The sequence below is a fragment of the Panulirus ornatus genome, chromosome 50 (assembly GCF_036320965.1).
Source record: "Panulirus ornatus isolate Po-2019 chromosome 50, ASM3632096v1, whole genome shotgun sequence".
NCBI classification, from domain to species: Eukaryota; Metazoa; Arthropoda; class Malacostraca; order Decapoda; family Palinuridae; genus Panulirus; species Panulirus ornatus.
In genome coordinates this window covers 15,276,420-15,295,442 of record NC_092273.1, presented here as the reverse complement: position 1 = coordinate 15,295,442, position 19,023 = coordinate 15,276,420, and the positions used below count along the sequence as shown (strand labels likewise).

The 19,023-nt window shown below is 41.5% G+C and overlaps 1 protein-coding gene across 1 annotated transcript in view; it reads right to left on the bottom strand.

The window, feature by feature from the left end:
• The window catches only part of Smg5 (Smg5 nonsense mediated mRNA decay factor), an 81,311-nt gene that overhangs the window by 49,361 nt on the left and 12,927 nt on the right, over positions 1-19,023 (bottom strand). The window contains exons 5-8 of the mRNA XM_071691481.1: positions 15,078-15,181; positions 13,060-13,255; positions 10,227-10,479; positions 3,934-4,076 (exon numbers count right to left, since the gene is read on the bottom strand). Of these exons, the coding sequence (XP_071547582.1) occupies positions 3,934-4,076; positions 10,227-10,479; positions 13,060-13,255; positions 15,078-15,181 (696 nt within the window). The remainder of the gene's footprint in view (positions 1-3,933; positions 4,077-10,226; positions 10,480-13,059; positions 13,256-15,077; positions 15,182-19,023) is intronic.

Sequence of the window (19,023 nt, the reverse complement as noted above, 5' to 3'; positions counted from 1 at the left end):
TAAGTAGGAGAGATGGCCAGAGAGCGTTACTGAATTACGTGTTAATTGATAGGCATGCGAAAGAGAGACTTTTGGATGTTAATGTGCTGAGAGGTGCAACCAGAGGGATGTCCGATCATTATCTTGTGGAGGCGAAGGTGAAGATTTGTAGAGGTTTTCAGGAAAGGAGAGAGAGTGTTGGGGTGAAAAGAGTGGTGAGAGTAAGTGAGCTTGGGAAGGAGACTTGTGTGAGGAAGTACCAGGAGAGACTGAGTACAGAATGGAAAAAGGTGAGAACAAAGGACATAAGGGGAGTGGGGGAGGAATGGGATGTATTTAGGGAAGCAGAGATGGCTTGCGCAAAAGATGCTTGTGGCATGAGAAGCGTGGGAGGTGGGCAGATTAGAAAGGGGAGTGAGTGGTGGGATGAAGAAGTAAGATCATTAGTGAAAGAGAAGAGAGAGGCATTTGGATGATCTTTGCAGGGAAATAATGCACATGAGTCGGAGATGTATAAAAGAAAGAGGCAGGAGGTCAAGAGAAAGGTGCAAGAGGTAAAAAAGAGGGCAAATGAGAGTTGGGGTGAGAGAGTATCATTAAATTTTAGGGAGAATAAAAAGATGTTTTGGAGAGAGGTAAATAAAGTGCGAAAGACAAGGGAACAAATGGGAACTTCAGTGAAGGGCGCTAATGGGGAGGTGATAACAAGTAGTGGTGATGTGAGGAGATGGAGTGAGTATTTTGAAGGTTTGTTGAATGTGTTTGATGATAGAGTGGCAGATATAAGGTGTTTTGGTCGAGGTGGTGTGCAAAGTGAGAGGGTTAGGGAAAATGATTTGGTAAACAGAGAAGAGGTAGTAAAAGCTTGGTGGAAGATGAAAGCCGGCAAGGCAGCTGGTTTGGATGGTATTGCAGTGAAATTTATTAAAAAAGGGGGTGACTGTATTATTGACTGGTTGGTTAGGTTATTCAATGTATGTATGACTCATGGTGAGGTGCCTGAGGATTGGTGGAATGCTTGCATAGTGCCATTGTACAAATGCAAAGGGGATAAAAGTGAGTGCTCAAATTACAGAGGTATAAGTTTGTTGAGTATTCCTGGGATATTATATGGGAGGGTATTGATTGAGAGGGTGAAGGCATGTACAGAGCATCAGATTGGGGAAGAGCAGCGTGGTTTCAGAAGTGGTAGAGGATGTGTGGATCAGGTGTTTGCTTTGAAGAATGTATGTGAGAAATACTTAGAACAGCAAATGGATCTGTATGAAGCATTTATGGATCTGGAGAAGGCATATGATAAGAGTTGATAGAGATGCTCTGTGGAATGTATTAAGAATATATGGTGTAGGAGGTAAGTTATAGAAGCAGTGAAAAGTTTTTATCGAGGATGTAAGGTATGTGTGCGTGTAGGAAGAGAGGAAAGTGATTGGTTCTCAGTGAATGTAGGTTTGCGGCAGGGGTGTGTGATGTCTCCATGGTTGTTTAATTTGTTTATGGATGGGGTTGTTAGGGAGGTGAATGCAAGAGTTTTGGAAAGAGGGGCAAGTATGCAGTCTGTTGTGGATGAGAGAGCTTGGGAAGTGAGTCAGTTGTTCGCTGATGATACAGCGCTGGTGGCTGATTCATGTGAGAAACTGCAGAAGCTGGTGACTGAGTTTGGTAAAGTGTGTGAAAGAAGAGAGCTGAGAGTAAATGTGAATAAGAGCAAGGTTATTAGTTACAGTAGGGTTGAGGGACAAGTCAATTGGGAGGTAAGTTTGAATGGAGAAAAACTGGAGGAAGTGAAGTGTTTTAGATATCTGGGAGTGGATTTGGCAGCAGATGGAACCATGGAAGCAGAAGTGAATCATAGGGTGGGGGAGGGGGCGAAAGGTCTGGGAGCGATGAAGAATGTGTGGAAGTCGAGAACATTATCTTGGAAAGCAAAAATGGGTAGTTTGAAGGAATAGTGGTTCCATCAATGTTTTATGGTTACGAGGCGTAGGCTATGGATAGAGTTGTGAGGAGGAGGGTACATGTGCTGGAAATGAGATGTCTGAGGACAATACGTGGTGTGATCTGGTTTGATCGAGTAAGTAATAATAGGGTAAGAGAGATGTGTGGTAATAAAAAGAGTGGGGTTGAGAGAGCAGAAGAGGGTGTTTTGAAATGGTTTGGTCACTTGGAGAGAATGAGTGAGGAAAGATTGACCAAGAGGATATAAGTGTCAGAGGTGGAGGGAAAATGGAGAAGTGGGAGACCAAACTGGAGGTGAAAAGATGGAATGAAAAAGATTTTGAGTGATCGGGGCATGAGCATGCAGGAGGGTGAAAGGCGTGCAAGGAATAGAGTGAACTGGAATGATGTGGTATACCGGGGTCGACGTGCTGTCAATGGATTGAACCAGGGCATGTGAAGCGTCTGGGGTAAACCATGGAAAGTTCTGTGGGGCCTGGATGTGGAAAGGGAGCCGTGGTTTCGGTGCATTATTACATGACAGCTAGAGATTGAGTGTGAACAAATGTGGCCTTTCTTGTCTTTTCCTAGCACTCCCTCGTGCACATGAGGGGGGAGGGGGTTGTTGTTTCATGTGTGGTGGGGTGGCAATGGGAATGAATAAAGGCAGACAGTATGAATTAAGTATGTGTATATATGTATATGTCTGTGTATGTATACATATGTATACGTTGAGATGTATAGGTATGTATATTTGCGTGTGTGGACATGTATGTATATACATGTGTGTGTGGGTGGGTTGGGCCATTCTTTCGTCTGTTTCCTTGTGCTACCTCGCTAATGCAGGAGACAGCGACAAAGCAAAATAAATAAATAAATAATAATTCAAATTACAAGACACGAGTTTCTCAGTATGAACTGGAGATACATAAGTTAATAATATACTGGTGTTGGTGAAAAAGGAGTTCCATCCACCTGGGGTGGCACTACAAAAGAAAGGATCCAAATGAAAGTCTCCTTCCCTATACACATTTCTGTTTACACTAATCTTTTTAATACTTCTGACCAGAAACTAAATACTCCTTGGAAATAAGAAGCTTAGAGAAAAAGGCCTTTGAAAAAAGCAAGAAAAGAATCTCTTCCAACGATCATAAGAGGGGCAGGTATCTGGGGAAATAGAGTGGATGGGTACTGGAGGGAGAGAAATGGTGGAAGAATGCTTGAATGATGTATGCAAGGGAGGCATGTAAGAAATAGTGGAGTTCAAAGAGGGAAAGGGCATCAGAGAAATAGACAGACAGGCATTTGTAATACTCTATGCTCAAGTAGTACTGCTCATCAAAAATAAAATTCCACACCCAGTACTCAAGACTTTCAGAGTTATGGAAAATCAAGGGACCAACAGCTAGCTTCTTTTTGCTGATATATATGGACTTCTGTACCTTCATCAAAGGGAACACACCTAAAAGATCCTCCACAGATTGAAAGCACTATCCTTGATTCAAAGAGTCAGTTCTAACCACCTAATTGGTCAGTGGAAGTACCTAAGGCATTGGTATCTGGAGGTTCTCTACGTCAGTCCACCAGACTAAGGATTTGTGAAGTTCTTGGGCAGATCTCAGCTTTCTGCCAATAAATTGTTTCCTGAAGAGGACTGCAACCTCTCTCATGACACTGCAAAGGGACACAAATTAGAACTACCCAGACGCTGCTTTAGATGACACCAGCACCAAGGTCAAGGGTTAAAAAGCAACTGCTGCATTTGCATAGTCCTGAGCTTTGCCCCTTAGCAGAAAGAGTGCGAATCTGAGACTTCCAATTAATTATGTTCTAGCCTTGAAAAGTTCTCATTAGGTACTCACCAACTTTTGAAAGATATTCAGGACTTTAAATCCTTTTATGGCACATTCCTCCACTGAAGTTTAAAAAAAAGTTTGACATTATATTTGGCATATCTAATATTGCTATTTTCTGATCATAGGTAGGGGTAATCTATAATACAGCACATTTGCATCTTACCTTTTCATTTTCAGGGAGAAGCCTACTTAGGAATAAGGGATCAACAAGAGAGATGCGTTGCTCGAGTCGACTTGTGACATGGGAAACGAGAGTCATAAGAACAGATACCAGAAGAGCTTCAGCCATGCTTGTATGTGATGATCCTGAAAATATAACATTTCAGAGGTCATAACATTTATCCAGTCTGTTACACCAATTAAAGTACTGTATTTGTCACACTATGCAAGGTGTTCCATGCAAACCCTCTTCACAGATGGTAAGTATGCTTCATCTTTACATATATCTGTTTTCATATCTCATGAATATATCTTCATATTTATTTATCTATTTTTCATACTTTGTCACTGTCTCCCGCGTTAGTGAGGTAGTTTGCGAGGTAGCGCAAGGAAACAGACGAAAGAAATGGCCCAACCCCCCCCCCCATACACATGTATATACATACGTCCACACACGCAAATATACATACCTACACACCTTTCCATGGTTTACCCCAGACGCTTCACATGCCTTGATTCAATCCACTGACAGCACGTCAGCCCCGGTATACCACATCGCTCCAATTTACTCTATTCCTTGCCCTCCTTTCACCCTCCTGCATGTTCAGGCCCCGATCACACAAAATCTTTTTCACTCCATCTTTCCACCTCCAATTTGGTCTCCCTCTTCTCCTTGTTCCCTCCACCTCCGACACATATATCCTCTTGGTCAATCTTTCCTCACTCATTCTCTCCATGTGCCCAAACCACTTCAAAACACCCTCTTCTGCTCTCTCAACCACGCTCTTTTTATTTCCACACATCTCTCTTACCCTTACGTTACTCACTCGATCAAACCACCTCACACCACACATTGTCCTCAAACATCTCATTTCCAGCACATCCATCCTCCTGCGCACAACTCTATCCATAGCCCACGCCTCGCAACCATACAACATTGTTGGAACCACTATTCCTTCAAACATACCCATTTTTGCTTTCCGAGATAATGTTCTCGACTTCCAGGCCCCCAGAATTTTCGCCCCCTCCCCCACCCTATGATCCACTTCCGCTTCCATGGTTCCATCCGCTGCCAGATCCACTCCCAGATATCTAAAACACTTCACTTCCTCCAGTTTTCTCCATTCAAACTCACCTCCCAATTGACTTGACCCTCAACCCTACTGTACCTAATAACCTTGCTCTTATTCACATTTACTCTTAACTTTCTTCTTCCACACACTTTACCAAACTCAGTCACCAGCTTCTGCAGTTTCTCACATGAATCAGCCACCAGCGCTGTGTCATCAGCGAACAACAACTGACTCACTTCCCAAGCTCTCTCATCCCCAACAGACTTCATACTTGCCCCTCTTTCCAAAACTCTTGCATTTACCTCCCTAACAACCCCATCCATAAACAAATTAAACAACCATGGAGACATCACACACCCCTGCCGCAAACCTACATTCACTGAGAACCAATCACTTTCCTCTCTTCCTACACGTACACATGCCTTACATCCTCGATAAAAACTTTTCACTGCTTCTAACAACTTGCCTCCCACACCATATATTCTTAATACCTTCCACTGAGCATCTTTATCAACTCTATCATATTCCTTCTCCAGATCCACAAATGCTACATACAAATCCATTTGCTTTTCTAAGTATTTCTCACATACATTCTTCAAAGCAAACACCTGATCCACACATCCTCTACCACTTCTGAAACCACACTGCTCTTCCCCAATCTGATGCTCTGTACATGCCTTCACCCTCTCAATCAATACCCTCCCATATAATTTACCAGGAATGCTCAACAAACTTATACCTCTGTAATTTGAGCACTCACTCTTATCCCCTTTGCCTTTGTACAATGGCACTATGCATGCATTCCGCCAATCCTCAGGCACCTCACCATGAGTCATACATACATTAAATAACCTTACCAACCAGTCAATAATACAGTCACCCCCTTTTTTAATAAATTCCACTGCAATACCATCCAAACCTGCTGCCTTGCCGGCTTTCATCTTCCGCAAAGCTTTCACTACCTCTTCTCTGTTTACCAAATCATTTTCCCTAACCCTCTCACTTTGCACACCACCTCGACCAAAACACCCTATATCTGCCACTCTATCATCAAACACATTCAACAAACCTTCGAAATACTCACTCCATCTCCTTCTCACATCACCACTACTTGTTATCACCTCCCCATTAGCGCCCTTCACTGAAGTTCCCATTTGCTCCCTTGTCTTACGCACTTTATTTACCTCCTTCCAGAACATCTTTTTTTTTTTTTTTTTTTTTTTTTCAAACTATTCGCCATTTCCCGCGTTAGCGAGGTAGCGTTAAGAACAGAGAACTGGGCCACTGAGGGAATATCCTCACCTGGCCCCCTTCTCTGTTCCTTCTTTTGGAAAATTAAAAAAAAAAAAAAATTGAGAGGGGAGGATTTCCAGCCCCCCGCTCCCTCCCCTTTTAGTCGCCTTGTACGACACGCAGGGAATACGTGGGAAGTATTCTTTCTCCCCTATCCCCAGGGATAATATATATATATATATATATATATATACATATATATATATATATTTTTTTTTTTTTTTTTTTTTTTTTATACTTTGTCGCTGTCTCCCGCGCTTGCGAGGTAGCGCAAGGAAACAGACGAAAGAAATGGCCCAACCCCCCCCCCCCATACACATGTACATACACACGTCCACACACGCAAATATACATACCTACACAGCTTTCCATGGTTTACCCCAGACGCTTCACATGCCTTGATTCACTCCACTGACAGCAAGTCAACCCCTGTATACCACATCGCTCCAATTCACTCTATTCCTTGCCCTCCTTTCACCCTCCTGCATGTTCAGGCCCCGATCACACAAAATCTTTTTCACTCCATCTTTCCACCTCCAATTTGGTCTCCCTCTTCTCCTCGTTCCCTCCACCTCCGACACATATATCCTCTTGGTCAATCTTTCCTCACTCATTCTCTCCATGTGCCCAAACCATTTCAAAACACCCTCTTCTGCTCTCTCAACCACGCTCTTTTTATTTCCACACATCTCTCTTACCCTTACGTTACTTACTCGATCAAACCACCTCACACCACACATTGTCCTCAAACATCTCATTTCCAGCACATCCATCCTCCTGCGCACAACTCTATCCATAGCCCACGCCTCGCAACCATACAACATTGTTGGAACCACTATTCCTTCAAACATACCCATTTTTGCTTTCCGAGATAATGTTCTCGACTTCCACACATTTTTCAAGGCTCCCAAAATTTTCGCCCCCTCCCCCACCCTATGATCCACTTCCGCTTCCATGGTTCCATCCGCTGACAGATCCACTCCCAGATATCTAAAACACTTCACTTCCTCCAGTTTTTCTCCATTCAAACTCACCTCCCAATTGACTTGACCCTCAACCCTACTGTACCTAATAACCTTGCTCTTATTCACATTTACTCTTAACTTTCTTCTTCCACACACTTTCCCAAACTCAGTCACCAGCTTCTGCAGTTTCTCACATGAATCAGCCACCAGCGCTGTATCATCAGCGAACAACAACTGACTCACTTCCCAAGCTCTCTCATCCCCAACAGACTTCATACTTGCCCCTCTTTCCAGGACTCTTGCATTTACCTCCCTAACAACCCCATATATATATACATATATATGGCAAAAGGTGAGGTGCTTTAAGAACTGACAGAGTGCATGTACAATGCCTTGTACAAAGTCATGGGAGAAAACAATGAAAGTCCAAATTACAGAAGCACAAGTTTGTTGATTATACCTGGCAAAGCATACAGGAGAGTGGTAGTGGAAGGGGTGATGTTATGAACAGTGCAGCTGATTAAGGAGGAGCAATAAGGTTTAAGGAGAGGTAGGTGTGTGTGTGACAAATACTTGAAGAAAGAGTGACTTGCACATGGCATTACGGATCTGGAAAAACACGATAGGGATGATCGAGATACATTATGGAAGGTGCTTCAGATACACAGAGTAAATGTAAATTTACAAAATGCAGAGGGATTTTACCATGAGAGTAGGACATGCATGTGCATCAAATGGGATGGTGGGTAGTTCCTGGTGGAGTCTTTGTCATGGATTTGTGAAATCACCAATGCTGTATAATCTGTTCATTGATGGGGTAGTAGGGATGGGACATAGGTGAATCATTTTCTGTTTGCAGACAACAAGGTCTCTGATGGCAAACTCTAAAGAGAAACTTAAGAAGCTCATGACAAAGTTTGGGGAGTTTAGAAATGAAAAATTTTAAGTTAATGTAAATAAAAGTATGGTCATGATTTCCAGCAGAGAGAGGATGAGTCAAGCATAAGTTTAAATGGAGAGGAGTAAGGGTGCTCTTGATACCTTACAGTGGATATGGTAGTGAACAGAAACATAGTGACTGAATTTAGTCACAAAATGAGAGAGGAGTTATGGTCTTGGGTGAGTTAAGTTGGGGTGAGAGAGTATCATTAAATTTTAGGGAGAATAAAAAGAACATCTTTTTATTCTCCCTAAAATTTAATGATACTCTCTCACCCCAACTCTCATTTGCCCTTTTTTTCACCTCTTGCACCTTTCTCTTGACCTCTTGTCTCTTTCTTTTATACATCTCCCACTCAATTGCATTTTTTCCCTGCAAAAATCGTCCAAATGCCTCTCTCTTCTCTTTCACTAATACTCTTACTTCTTCATCCCACCACTCCCAGAACCTTCACCACTCTCCCCACCCTGAGACTCACTTCTGCTTCCATGGTTCTATTTGCTGCCAAGTCCACTCTCAGATATCTAAAACACTTCACTTCTTCCAATTTTTCTCCTTTCAAACTTATATCCCAACTAACTTGTCCCTTAACCCTGCTGAACCTAATAACCTTGCTCTTATTCACATTTACTCTCAACTTTCCCCTTTCACAAACTTTTCCAAGCTTGGGCATCAACTTCTGCAGTTTTCTCACTCGAATCAGACACCCGTGCTGTATCATCGGTGAACAACAAATGACTCACTTCATTGGCCCTCTCATCCCAAACAGACTCCATACTTGCTCCTCTCTCCAAAACTCTTGCATTCACCTCCCTAACAATTGCATCCATAAACATATTAAACAACCATGGGGGTATCACACACCCCTGCTGCAGACCGACCTTCACTGGGAACCAATCACTCTCCTCTCTTGTTACTAGTGCACATGCCTTACATTCTTGATAAAAACTTTTCACTAATTCTAGCAGCTTACCTCCCACACCATATACTCTTAAGGCCTTCCACAAAGCACCTCTATCATCCTTATCATATGCCTTCTCCAGATCCATAAATGCGACATGGAAATACATGTTTTTCTAATACTCTTAAGGCCTTCACAAAGCATCTCTATCATTCTTATCATATGCCTTTTCCAGATCCATAAATGTGACATGCAAATACATGTTTTTCTAAGTATTTCTCACATACATTCTTCAAAGCAAACACCTGATCCACACATCCTCTACCACTTCTGAAACCACATTGCTCTTCACAAATCTGATGCTCTGTACGTGCCTTCACCATCTCAATCAACACCCTCCCAAAAAATTTCCCAGGAATCAAACTTATGCCTTTGTAGTTTGAGCACTCACCTTCATCCCCTTTGCCTTTGTATAAAGGCACTATGCATGCATTCCGCCAATCCTCAGGCACTTCACCATGATCCATACACACATTGAATACCCTTACATCCTTAACAACCAGTAAACAACACTGTCACCCCCTTTCTTAATAAATTCAACTGAAATACCATCTAAACACACCGCCTTCCTGGATTTCATCTTCCACAAAGCTTTCACTACCTTTTCTCTCTTAACCAAACCATTCTCACTGACCCTCTCACTTCACACACTACCCCAACCAAAGCACCCTACATCTGCCACTCTCTCATCAGTCACACATGACAAACCTTCAAAATACTCACTCTATATCTTTTTCACTTTATCACTTCTTGTAATCCCTTCCCCTCTTGCCCCCTAGCCTGAGAGAGGAACTCATTTTATTGAATAACCCCAAGGGGTGGATGAACCAGAATTGAAACCTATGCATTCAACTCTGGGTGGCCAGTAAATATATCACATTCAGAAAAACGAACTGGTACACCTAGGAAGTGGTAGATTTTTGCTGAACTGCCATCTGGAAACTATTACATAACTTGTTGGGCCAGCATGACACTGTGCTCAGATCCAGTTTCTATCACTGGACACTCTGCCTTGGTTGTGTCTACATAGTTAGTTACATGAAAAATGAAAAGGCAACTACTCACCTTGTTTCTTCAGTCTCTTGATACAAATACATAAAACAGCACAGACAGCAACCATAGCTTCAGGGGTTAGACTGAAAAGTGCCATCATCTTTTCTTGAGTATCTACTGGAGAATCATGCCCATTCAGGATTGAGTTTGGATGGTAGCCATTTGCTGGTGTTCCAGGTGAAGGAGACCTCTCTGATACCTCATTGTCAGCATCATCATAGGTTTCCAAAACCTTTCCAAGTAGAACTAACACATCTTGACACAACTGTGGAATCAAAATATGTTTCCTAAGTTGATAATGAGAAAATGCCTTATGGCAGGAAATTTTAGCTTAAGAATGTTGGAAAAAAATATCTAAGAGACATATCTCAAACCAAATAGCATAAAATTTTCAAAATTCATGGTCCCCAAGGAATAAAACAGGTATTATGGTGCTGATAACTTTAACTTGCAATGCTAATGAAGTCAGCTAAATCCAATGGTTGGCATCACAGATCAGAAAGTGTGATGACATTTATCTGTGTGGAAAGGTTAAGTATAAGGCAGCTAAAGAGTACGTGCTGTCTTTAGCATGGATACTGCATGTTAGGTGTGAAGGTTGTGTGTGTGTGTGTGATTAGCTCCATTAATTATCTGACATGTGTGATTAACTCCATCAATTATCTGACACAATCATGGACTTTTTGATAAAACTTTGAAATGTATACATACAGAAAAAGCAACACAAAACATTTCATTTGAAACACTAATATTTTGGAAAATATTACATAATGAAACAAATACTTGCTGCAAGTCCAAGTTATCTCAATGAAAACAAAAATCATCGTAAAAAATTCAAAATGCAACTTTATGAACTTTAGATTGTAAGTAAACATTAGAAATAACATAGAAGAACAACAGCATAATGAAAAAATGCATAAATCATATTATTTCATTACCTTTGATAGGGTACAATTTATTACTTCCATTACCCTGTGACACTGCTATCAACCTTTGTTTTACATACAAGTTTGTCCCTTCAACTGTCATGCTAGGAGGTTCATTACTATATCAAGAAAACTTTAGAAATAATGCTACACATTCTGAAAGTTATCATTTGTATAAATGATGTGTTATTAGCAGCAAAAGCAGATGGCTGCGAAGGGGCAATAAGAGGTCAAAATAATCTTAATGAGGTCCACCCCATAGCAGCAAGTGGACTATCGAAGTCAGAGCTCATACAAACATTCATTATCATGTCTGTATAATCTTCATTACCCAACATACTGAGGGTGGAAAATTAGTGAAAATGCAGAGATAAACTAAATGTTTGCACCTCCTCTAAATGTATACTTGACTTTGATTTTATCTGGATGAGTATCCGAGTCAGAATTTTTCTCCACATTAGATGAGTTAATATCTTTACGTGTGTATCTGTATAATCATCACCACTGACTGAAGTGGGGATGAAAAACTGCATGAGCAAAAAAATGGCAAACATTTGCAACTCCTCTGAAAGATGCCTCACCATGCTCTCATCTGCAGATGCAATGCCATCTATGTAGAGAAATGGCAACTACTATTCTCTTGCCTGCTGGTAATGATAGAAAAAGTATCTGGAACCCTACAAGTTATCATGAGATAATAATTTTCAGAACATAAGTGGCCTGAGCTAACAAGGGATAATAATCATTTATCAAAAATTCAGCCTGAGTATACTTGGAACAGTATGGGAAGGTTCAATTAATGTTTGTAATGCTGAAGAAATGGGTTGTGTCCAGAGTAGAGATGTACAAGTGTGACCTCGAGAGCACTTGGAAATGTTCATGGTTGGGTTCTATATCATTAGTGTGGGAAGCAGCCTTGTCTTACTGGTCAAACATGTCAGCTGACCCCTAGGTTGTAAACATGCCCGTTACAGTAAAGAAAGCTTCTTTCACCTTTTCCTTTTGGAGAATTTCTGCCTCCAACTGCAAGAGTCCTTCATTGCTTAAGGCTTCACTTCACAATATGTCTCTGACATCCCAGTCACATCTTCCAAAATTTCTTCAAAGTAAACAGTGTTGGCAAGGGTCACAATTGTTTTCTGAATCTGGGGGCAACGTTTCTTCTTGTCTTAAAATTTGAGAAACCATTGCTGACAAACACCATTCACTGATGTGGGTTTGACTTACTCCTAACACTTGGCAATGCTGTCCACAGCATTCATATCATTATTTTTCTAACGCTCCTAATCAAAAGCTTACCCATCTCATCTGTTCTTTTGGGGAGCTGCCTGTAAGTCCACCCAAGGTAAAATAACTGAAAAAGTGGCGATCACCTTGAGATAAGGGCTGCAGTAAGGAAGCAGTGTTTCCAAAGTGTTTGGGAAGGCCTAGTACACTGCCAAGAATAATTAGTACTTAATGGGCTAAATTTTCATAAGCATAGCTCTACAGCTGAACAGAAAGAGATGGTAAACCACACATCATTTTTTTCTGGGGTGACTCTCATTCTAATTTGTCTCAAACCTGAAACCATCTCAAGTCAAGGTCAGATGTAATTGAAACTGAATGCAGCATTCTCTTTACCAAGCAATGGTAAGAAGAATACAGCAAAAGATTATGTACAAATTAATGAAAGGGAATTCTCTGATAACTTTCAGGTTCTAATATTCATCATTTTGAAATATTTGAGCAAATGTACTGTGCTCCTAAAGCATAATCATACTGAGTGTAAAACCTTTGCTCTAAGAATGATGTACAACTTATTTCTTACAAAAAGAATGATGTAAAACTTATTTCTTACAAAAATCTTATCAATTATCAAAGATATTAGGTCACTAAAAAAAACTCAATAAAAATTGATATAAAAAAAATGTACTGACCCTTGCAATTTCTTCTGTGGCTCTGTTGTTGACAAAACAAGACACAAGAGTGAGAACAGTATGTAGAAACATTTTATGATGATGTGTGAGACTTTTCTCATTTCCATCATCTCCATTCTCATAGATAGCCCGACTCTTATCCAGCAGCCGTTTCAGGTTGCCCTCGGCGCCTTCAAAATTTTTTTCACACGTCAGGCTGCAAAGGAAATCCAGACAATCAAAAGCAATCAAATAACATTTGTTAATTTTTCATCTAAAAGACCAAATGATTCATGAATTGACACAGTATGTGTTATGACATAAAAGACTCTGCTAAAGAGGCAATTATATATATGAAGTAACAGTAGACTCCTCCTACCGAAACCACCTCATTACCAGCCATAGACCCTTAGGCAGAAATGAAATGCTCATCCTTTCAAGCTACATAATTCACACACCCCTTTCCCTAACAAACATTTTAACACAAAAGCAAAAGACACATTCAACTACTGAAACTACAACACATACTCAAGAAAGTCACTAACTAGTGAGGTAGGTAGTACTTGGTAGGCAGCCACCAACTAAGGAGGTATATTACCAGCACTACCTGCATGGATATTGGGAGGATTAGTGTCAGCTCTTTAGTGAGCCAGCACTTAAGTGAGTGTCAAGATGCACTCCTCTGACCCAGGCAGCTATCTATTCTTTCTGCCTCTTCCACTTGTGGACTGCTGCCATTCTGTCCACAGACATACATACCACCTAACAACACTTGACTCACAACTCTTTCTTTGTAACTAGATTTTCCTGTGGTAAGCACTATGCATTAGTACTGCCTCTTAGCAAAATGATAGGAGCAACAGACAGAAATAATAGGTAGGAACATTTCCAGCAACATTAGGTAGAAGTAATGGGTTGGACATTAGGCAGGAACAATTAGGTACAAGTAGTCAGTAGGAACATTAGGCACAAGCCTTTGAAAATGCTGCACAGGAGTTGCCCTCAGCCAATGGCCTGTTTAGGGTGAGGCACTAAAAGTTAAGAAGTGGCACCAGAGTTCACTAGTCATTGCAATAAGGGAATTCCAAGAGGGAATGGGCATTAAAGATATCAATATATAGATAGATACCAAACAGTGAAAAACCTCTGACCCTAGACTTTCATGATCCATAGGTAGATTCATCAACTTCTGCCCAAAATATTCTAAAAAAAGCTTCACTTTCCCTAGATAAAATGTAAATAAATATTCATCCTCCAACACCATATTTGGTAAAGGGAAAGAGCAACTGCATCTGGTAAGTAAACAACAGCCATACTTTTTCACATTTTACTTTTTTCACATTTTACTTTTCCTGTATCCCTGGGGATAGGGGAGCAAGAATACTTCCCACGTATTCCCTGCGTGTCGTAGAAGGCGACTAAAAGGGGAGGGAGCGGGGGGCTGGAAATCCTCTCCTCTCATTTTTTTTTTTTTTAATTTTCCAAAAGAAGGAACAGAGAATTGGGCCAGGTGAGGGTAGTCCCTCAAAGGCCCAGTCATCTGTTCTTAACGCTACCTCGCTAATGCGGGAAATGGCGAATAGTTTGAAAGAAAAGAAAAAGACTTTTCCTGTATTGTCAAGGTACATCTGGGGAAATCATCCAAAACCTAGAAAATTCCAGTATCCTGCATGGTTCAGGTCCCAAGACTACTGGCTTTGATCTACCTGTACAGCTTCAAAATAGACTTTTTACTTGCAGTGTTTAAATTTACAGGAGTACAGAAATACCTTGCAGATGGAACAATATAGTATTTGCAGATGTCTTTTTTGTAGGTGCATTCTTTTCCCTCCTTATAAAGGAATCATCTGAAACTGATCTTCTAGAAAAAATCCTCACTCTGCTCCTTTTGATCAATGCTCATGAACTATGGAGGAGACATGATCCATTTAAATCAAATCAAATATCCTTACACCTTGTTATCCCATATCACTCTAACAGAGACTATACTGGCATAATTATCTAATAAAGGAGTACCAAATGGTTGAAATACAACTCACGCTCTTAGATAATGTGCCACAGCTAACAACGACTGGTCACTTGTTCCATAGACAGTTGCCAAGTTACTGTGTGTTAAGCCACCCTCAGGGTAGTAGTGAAGGGCCTGGAAAATCAATTACTACTTAATATAACATTTCTCATGCATGAAAAAGCAATGTCTATGGCAGATAAACTCTTAAAATTCTGTGCTTTATATAGTTCAAATGTGGAATTGAAGTCTCTCACTATTCTTTCTCATTACTCAGGGGGTTCAGTGAATGGCCTGATTTAAATACTAAATCTACTATACATTTACCTAATATTTCTATAGATACCTTGCTTGAACATACAGGAGGGTGAAAGGTGCGCAAGGAATAGAAAGAATTGGAACAATGTGGTATACCGAGCTGGACGTGCTGTCAATGGATTGAACTAGGGCATGTGAAGTGTCTGGGGTAAACCATGGAAAGTTTTGTGGGGCCTGGATGTGGAAAGGGAGCTGTGGTTTCGGTGCATTACATATGACAGCCAGAGACTAAGTGTGAACGAATGTGGCCTTTGTTGTCTTTTCCTAGCGCTACCTCGTGCGCACATGAGGGGAGGGGGGTGCTATTTCATGTGCGCTGGGGTGGCGGCGGGAATGGATGAAGGCAGCATGTATGAATATGTACATGTGTATATACACATATATATATATATGTATGTTTTGGCTCTGAGTGAAACGAAGCTCAAGGGTAAAGGGGAAGAGTGGTTTGGGAATGTCTTGGGAGTAAAGTCAGGGGTTAGTGAGAGGACAAGAGCAATGGAAGGAGTAGCACTACTCCTGAAACAGGAGTTGTGGGAGTATGTGATAGAATGTAAGAAAGTAAATTCTCGATTAATATGGGTAAAACTGAAAGTTGATGGAGAGAGATGGGTGATTATTGGTGCATATGCACCTGGGCATGAGAAGAAAGATCATGAGAGGCAAGTGTTTTGGAGGCAGCTGAATGAGTGTGTTAAGTGGTTTTGATGCACAAGACCGGGTTATAGTGATGGGTGATTTGAATGCAAAGGTGAGTAATGTGGCAGTTGAGGGAATAATTAGTATACATGGGGTGTTCAGTGTTGTAAATGGAAATGGTGAAGAGCTTGTAGATTTATGTGCTGCAAAAGGACTGGTGATTGGGAATACCTGGTTTAAAAAGCGAGATATACATAAGTATACGCATGTAAGTAGGAGAGATGGCCAGAGAGCGTTATTGGATTACGTGTTAATTGACAGGCGCGCGAAAGAGAGACTTTTGGATGTTAATGTGCTGAGAGGTTCAACTGCAGGGATGTCTGATCATTATCTTGTGGAGGCTAAGGTGAAGATTTGTATGGGTTTTCAGAAAAGAAGAGTGAATGTTGGGGTGAAGAGGGTGGTGAGAGTAAGGAGACTTGTGTGAGGAAGTACCAGGAGAGACTGAGTACAGAATGGAAAAAGGTGAGAACAATGGAAGTAAGGGGAGTGGGGGAGGAATGGGATGTATTTAGGGAATCAGTGATGGAGTGCGCAAAAGATGCTTGTGGCATGAGAAGAGTGGGAGGTGGGTTGATTAGAAAGGGTAGCGAGTGGTGGGATGAAGAAGTAAGATTATTAGTGAAAGAGAAGAGAGAGGCATTTGGACGATTTTTGCAGGGAAAAAATGCAATTGAGTGGGAGATGTATAAAAGAAAGAGACAGGAGGTCAAGAGAAAGGTGCAAGAGGTGAAAAAGAGGGCAAATGAGAGTTGGGGTGAGAGAGTATCATTAAATTTTCAGGGAGAATAAAAAGATGTTCTGGAAGGAGGTAAATAAAGTGCGTAAGACAAGGGAGCAAATGGGAACTTCAGTGAAGGGCGCTAATGGGGAGGTGATAACAAGTGGTGGTGATGTGAGAAGGAGATGGAGTGAGTATTTTGAAGGTTTGTTGAATGTGTTTGATGATAGAGTGGCAGATATAGGGTGTTTTGGTCGAGGTGGTGTGCAAAGTGAGAGGGTTAGGGAAAATGATTTGGTAAACAGAGAAGAGGTAGTAAAAGCTTTGCGGAAGATGAAAGCCGGCAAGGCAGCAGGTTTGGATGGTATTGCAGTGGAATCTATTAAAAAAGGGGGTGACTGTATTGTTGACTGGTTGGTAAGGTTATTTAATGTATGTATGACTCATGGTGAGGTGCCTGAGGATTGGCGGAATGCGTGCATAGTGCCATTGTACAAAGGCAAAGGGGATAAGAGTGAGTGCTCAAATTACAGAGGTATAAGTTTGTTGAGTATTCCTGGTAAATTATATGGGAGGGTATTGATTGAGAGGGTGAAGGCATGTACAGAGCATCAGATTGGGGAAGAGCAGTGTGGTTTCAGAAGTGGTAGAGGATGTGTGGATCAGGTGTTTGCTTTGAAGAATGTATGTGAGAAATACTTAGAAAAGCAAATGGATTTGTATGTAGCATTTGTGGATCTGGAGAAGGAATATGATAGAGTTGATAAAGATGCTCAGTGGAAGGTATTAAGAATATATGGTGTGGGAGGCAAGTTGTTAGAAGCAGTGAAAAGTTTTTATCGAGGATGTAAGGCATGTGTACGTGTAGGAAGAGAGGAAAGTGATTGGTTCTCAGTGAATGTAGGTTTGCGGCAGGGGTGTGTGATGTCTCCATGGTTGTTTAATTTGTTTATGGATGGGGTTGTTAGGGAGGTAAATGCAAGAGTTTTGGAAAGAGGGGCAAGTATGAAGTCTGTTGTGGATGAGAGAGCTTGGGAAGTGAGTCAGTTGTTGTTCGCTGATGATACAGTGCTGGTGGCTGATTCATGTGAGAAACTGCAGAAGCTGGTGACTGAGTTTGGTAAAGTGTGTGAAAAAAGAAAGTTAAGGAAAGTTAAATGTGAATAAGAGCAAGGTTGTTAGGTACAGTAGGGTTGAGGGTCAAGTCAATTGGGAGGTAAGTTTGAATGGAGAAAAACTGGAGGAAGTAAAGTGTTTTAGATATCTGGGAGTGGATCTGGCAGCGGATGGAACCATGGAAGCGGAAGTGGATCATAGGGTGGGGGAGGGGGCGAAAATTCTGGGAGCCTTGAGAATGTGTGGAAGTCGAGAACATTATCTTGGAAAGCAAAAATGGGTATGTTTGAAGGAATAGTGGTTCCAACAATGTTGTATGGTTGTGAGGCATGGGCTATGGATAGAGTTGTGCGCAGGAAGGTGGATGTGCTGGACGCGAGATGTTTGAGGACAATGTGTGGTGTGAGGTTGTTTGATCGAGTAAGTAATGTAAGGGTAAGAGAGATGTGTGGAAATAAAAAGTGTGGTTGAGAGAGCAGAAGAGGGTGGTTTGAAATGCTTTGGGCACATGGAGAGAATGAGTGAGGAAAGATTGACCAAGAGGATATATGTGTTGGAGGTGGAGGGAACGAGGAGAAGTGGGAGACCAAATTGGAGGTGGAAAGATGGAGTGAAAAAGATTTTGAGTGATCAGGGCCTGAACATGCAGGAGGGTGAAAGGTGGGCAAGGAATAGAGTGAATTGGATCGATGTGGTATACCGGGGTTGACGTGCTGTCAGTGGATTGAATCAGGGCATGTGAAGCGTCTGGGGTAAACCATGGAAAGTTGTGTGGGGCCTGGATGTGGAAAGGGAGCTATGGTTTCGGGCATTATTGCATTACAGCTAGAGACTGAGTGTGAACGAATGGGGCCTTTGTTGTCTTTTCCTAGTGCAACCTCGCACACATGAGGGGGGAGGGGGATGGTATTCCACGTGTGGCGATGGGAATGAATAAAGGCAGACAGTGTGAATTGTGTGCATGGGTATATATGTATGTGTCTGTGTGTGTATATATATGTGTACATTGAGATGTATAGGTATGTATATTTGCGTGTGTGGACGTGTATGTATATACATGTGTATGGGGGTGGGTTGGGCCATTTCTTTCATCTGTTTCCTTGAGTTACCTCGCAAACGCGGGAGA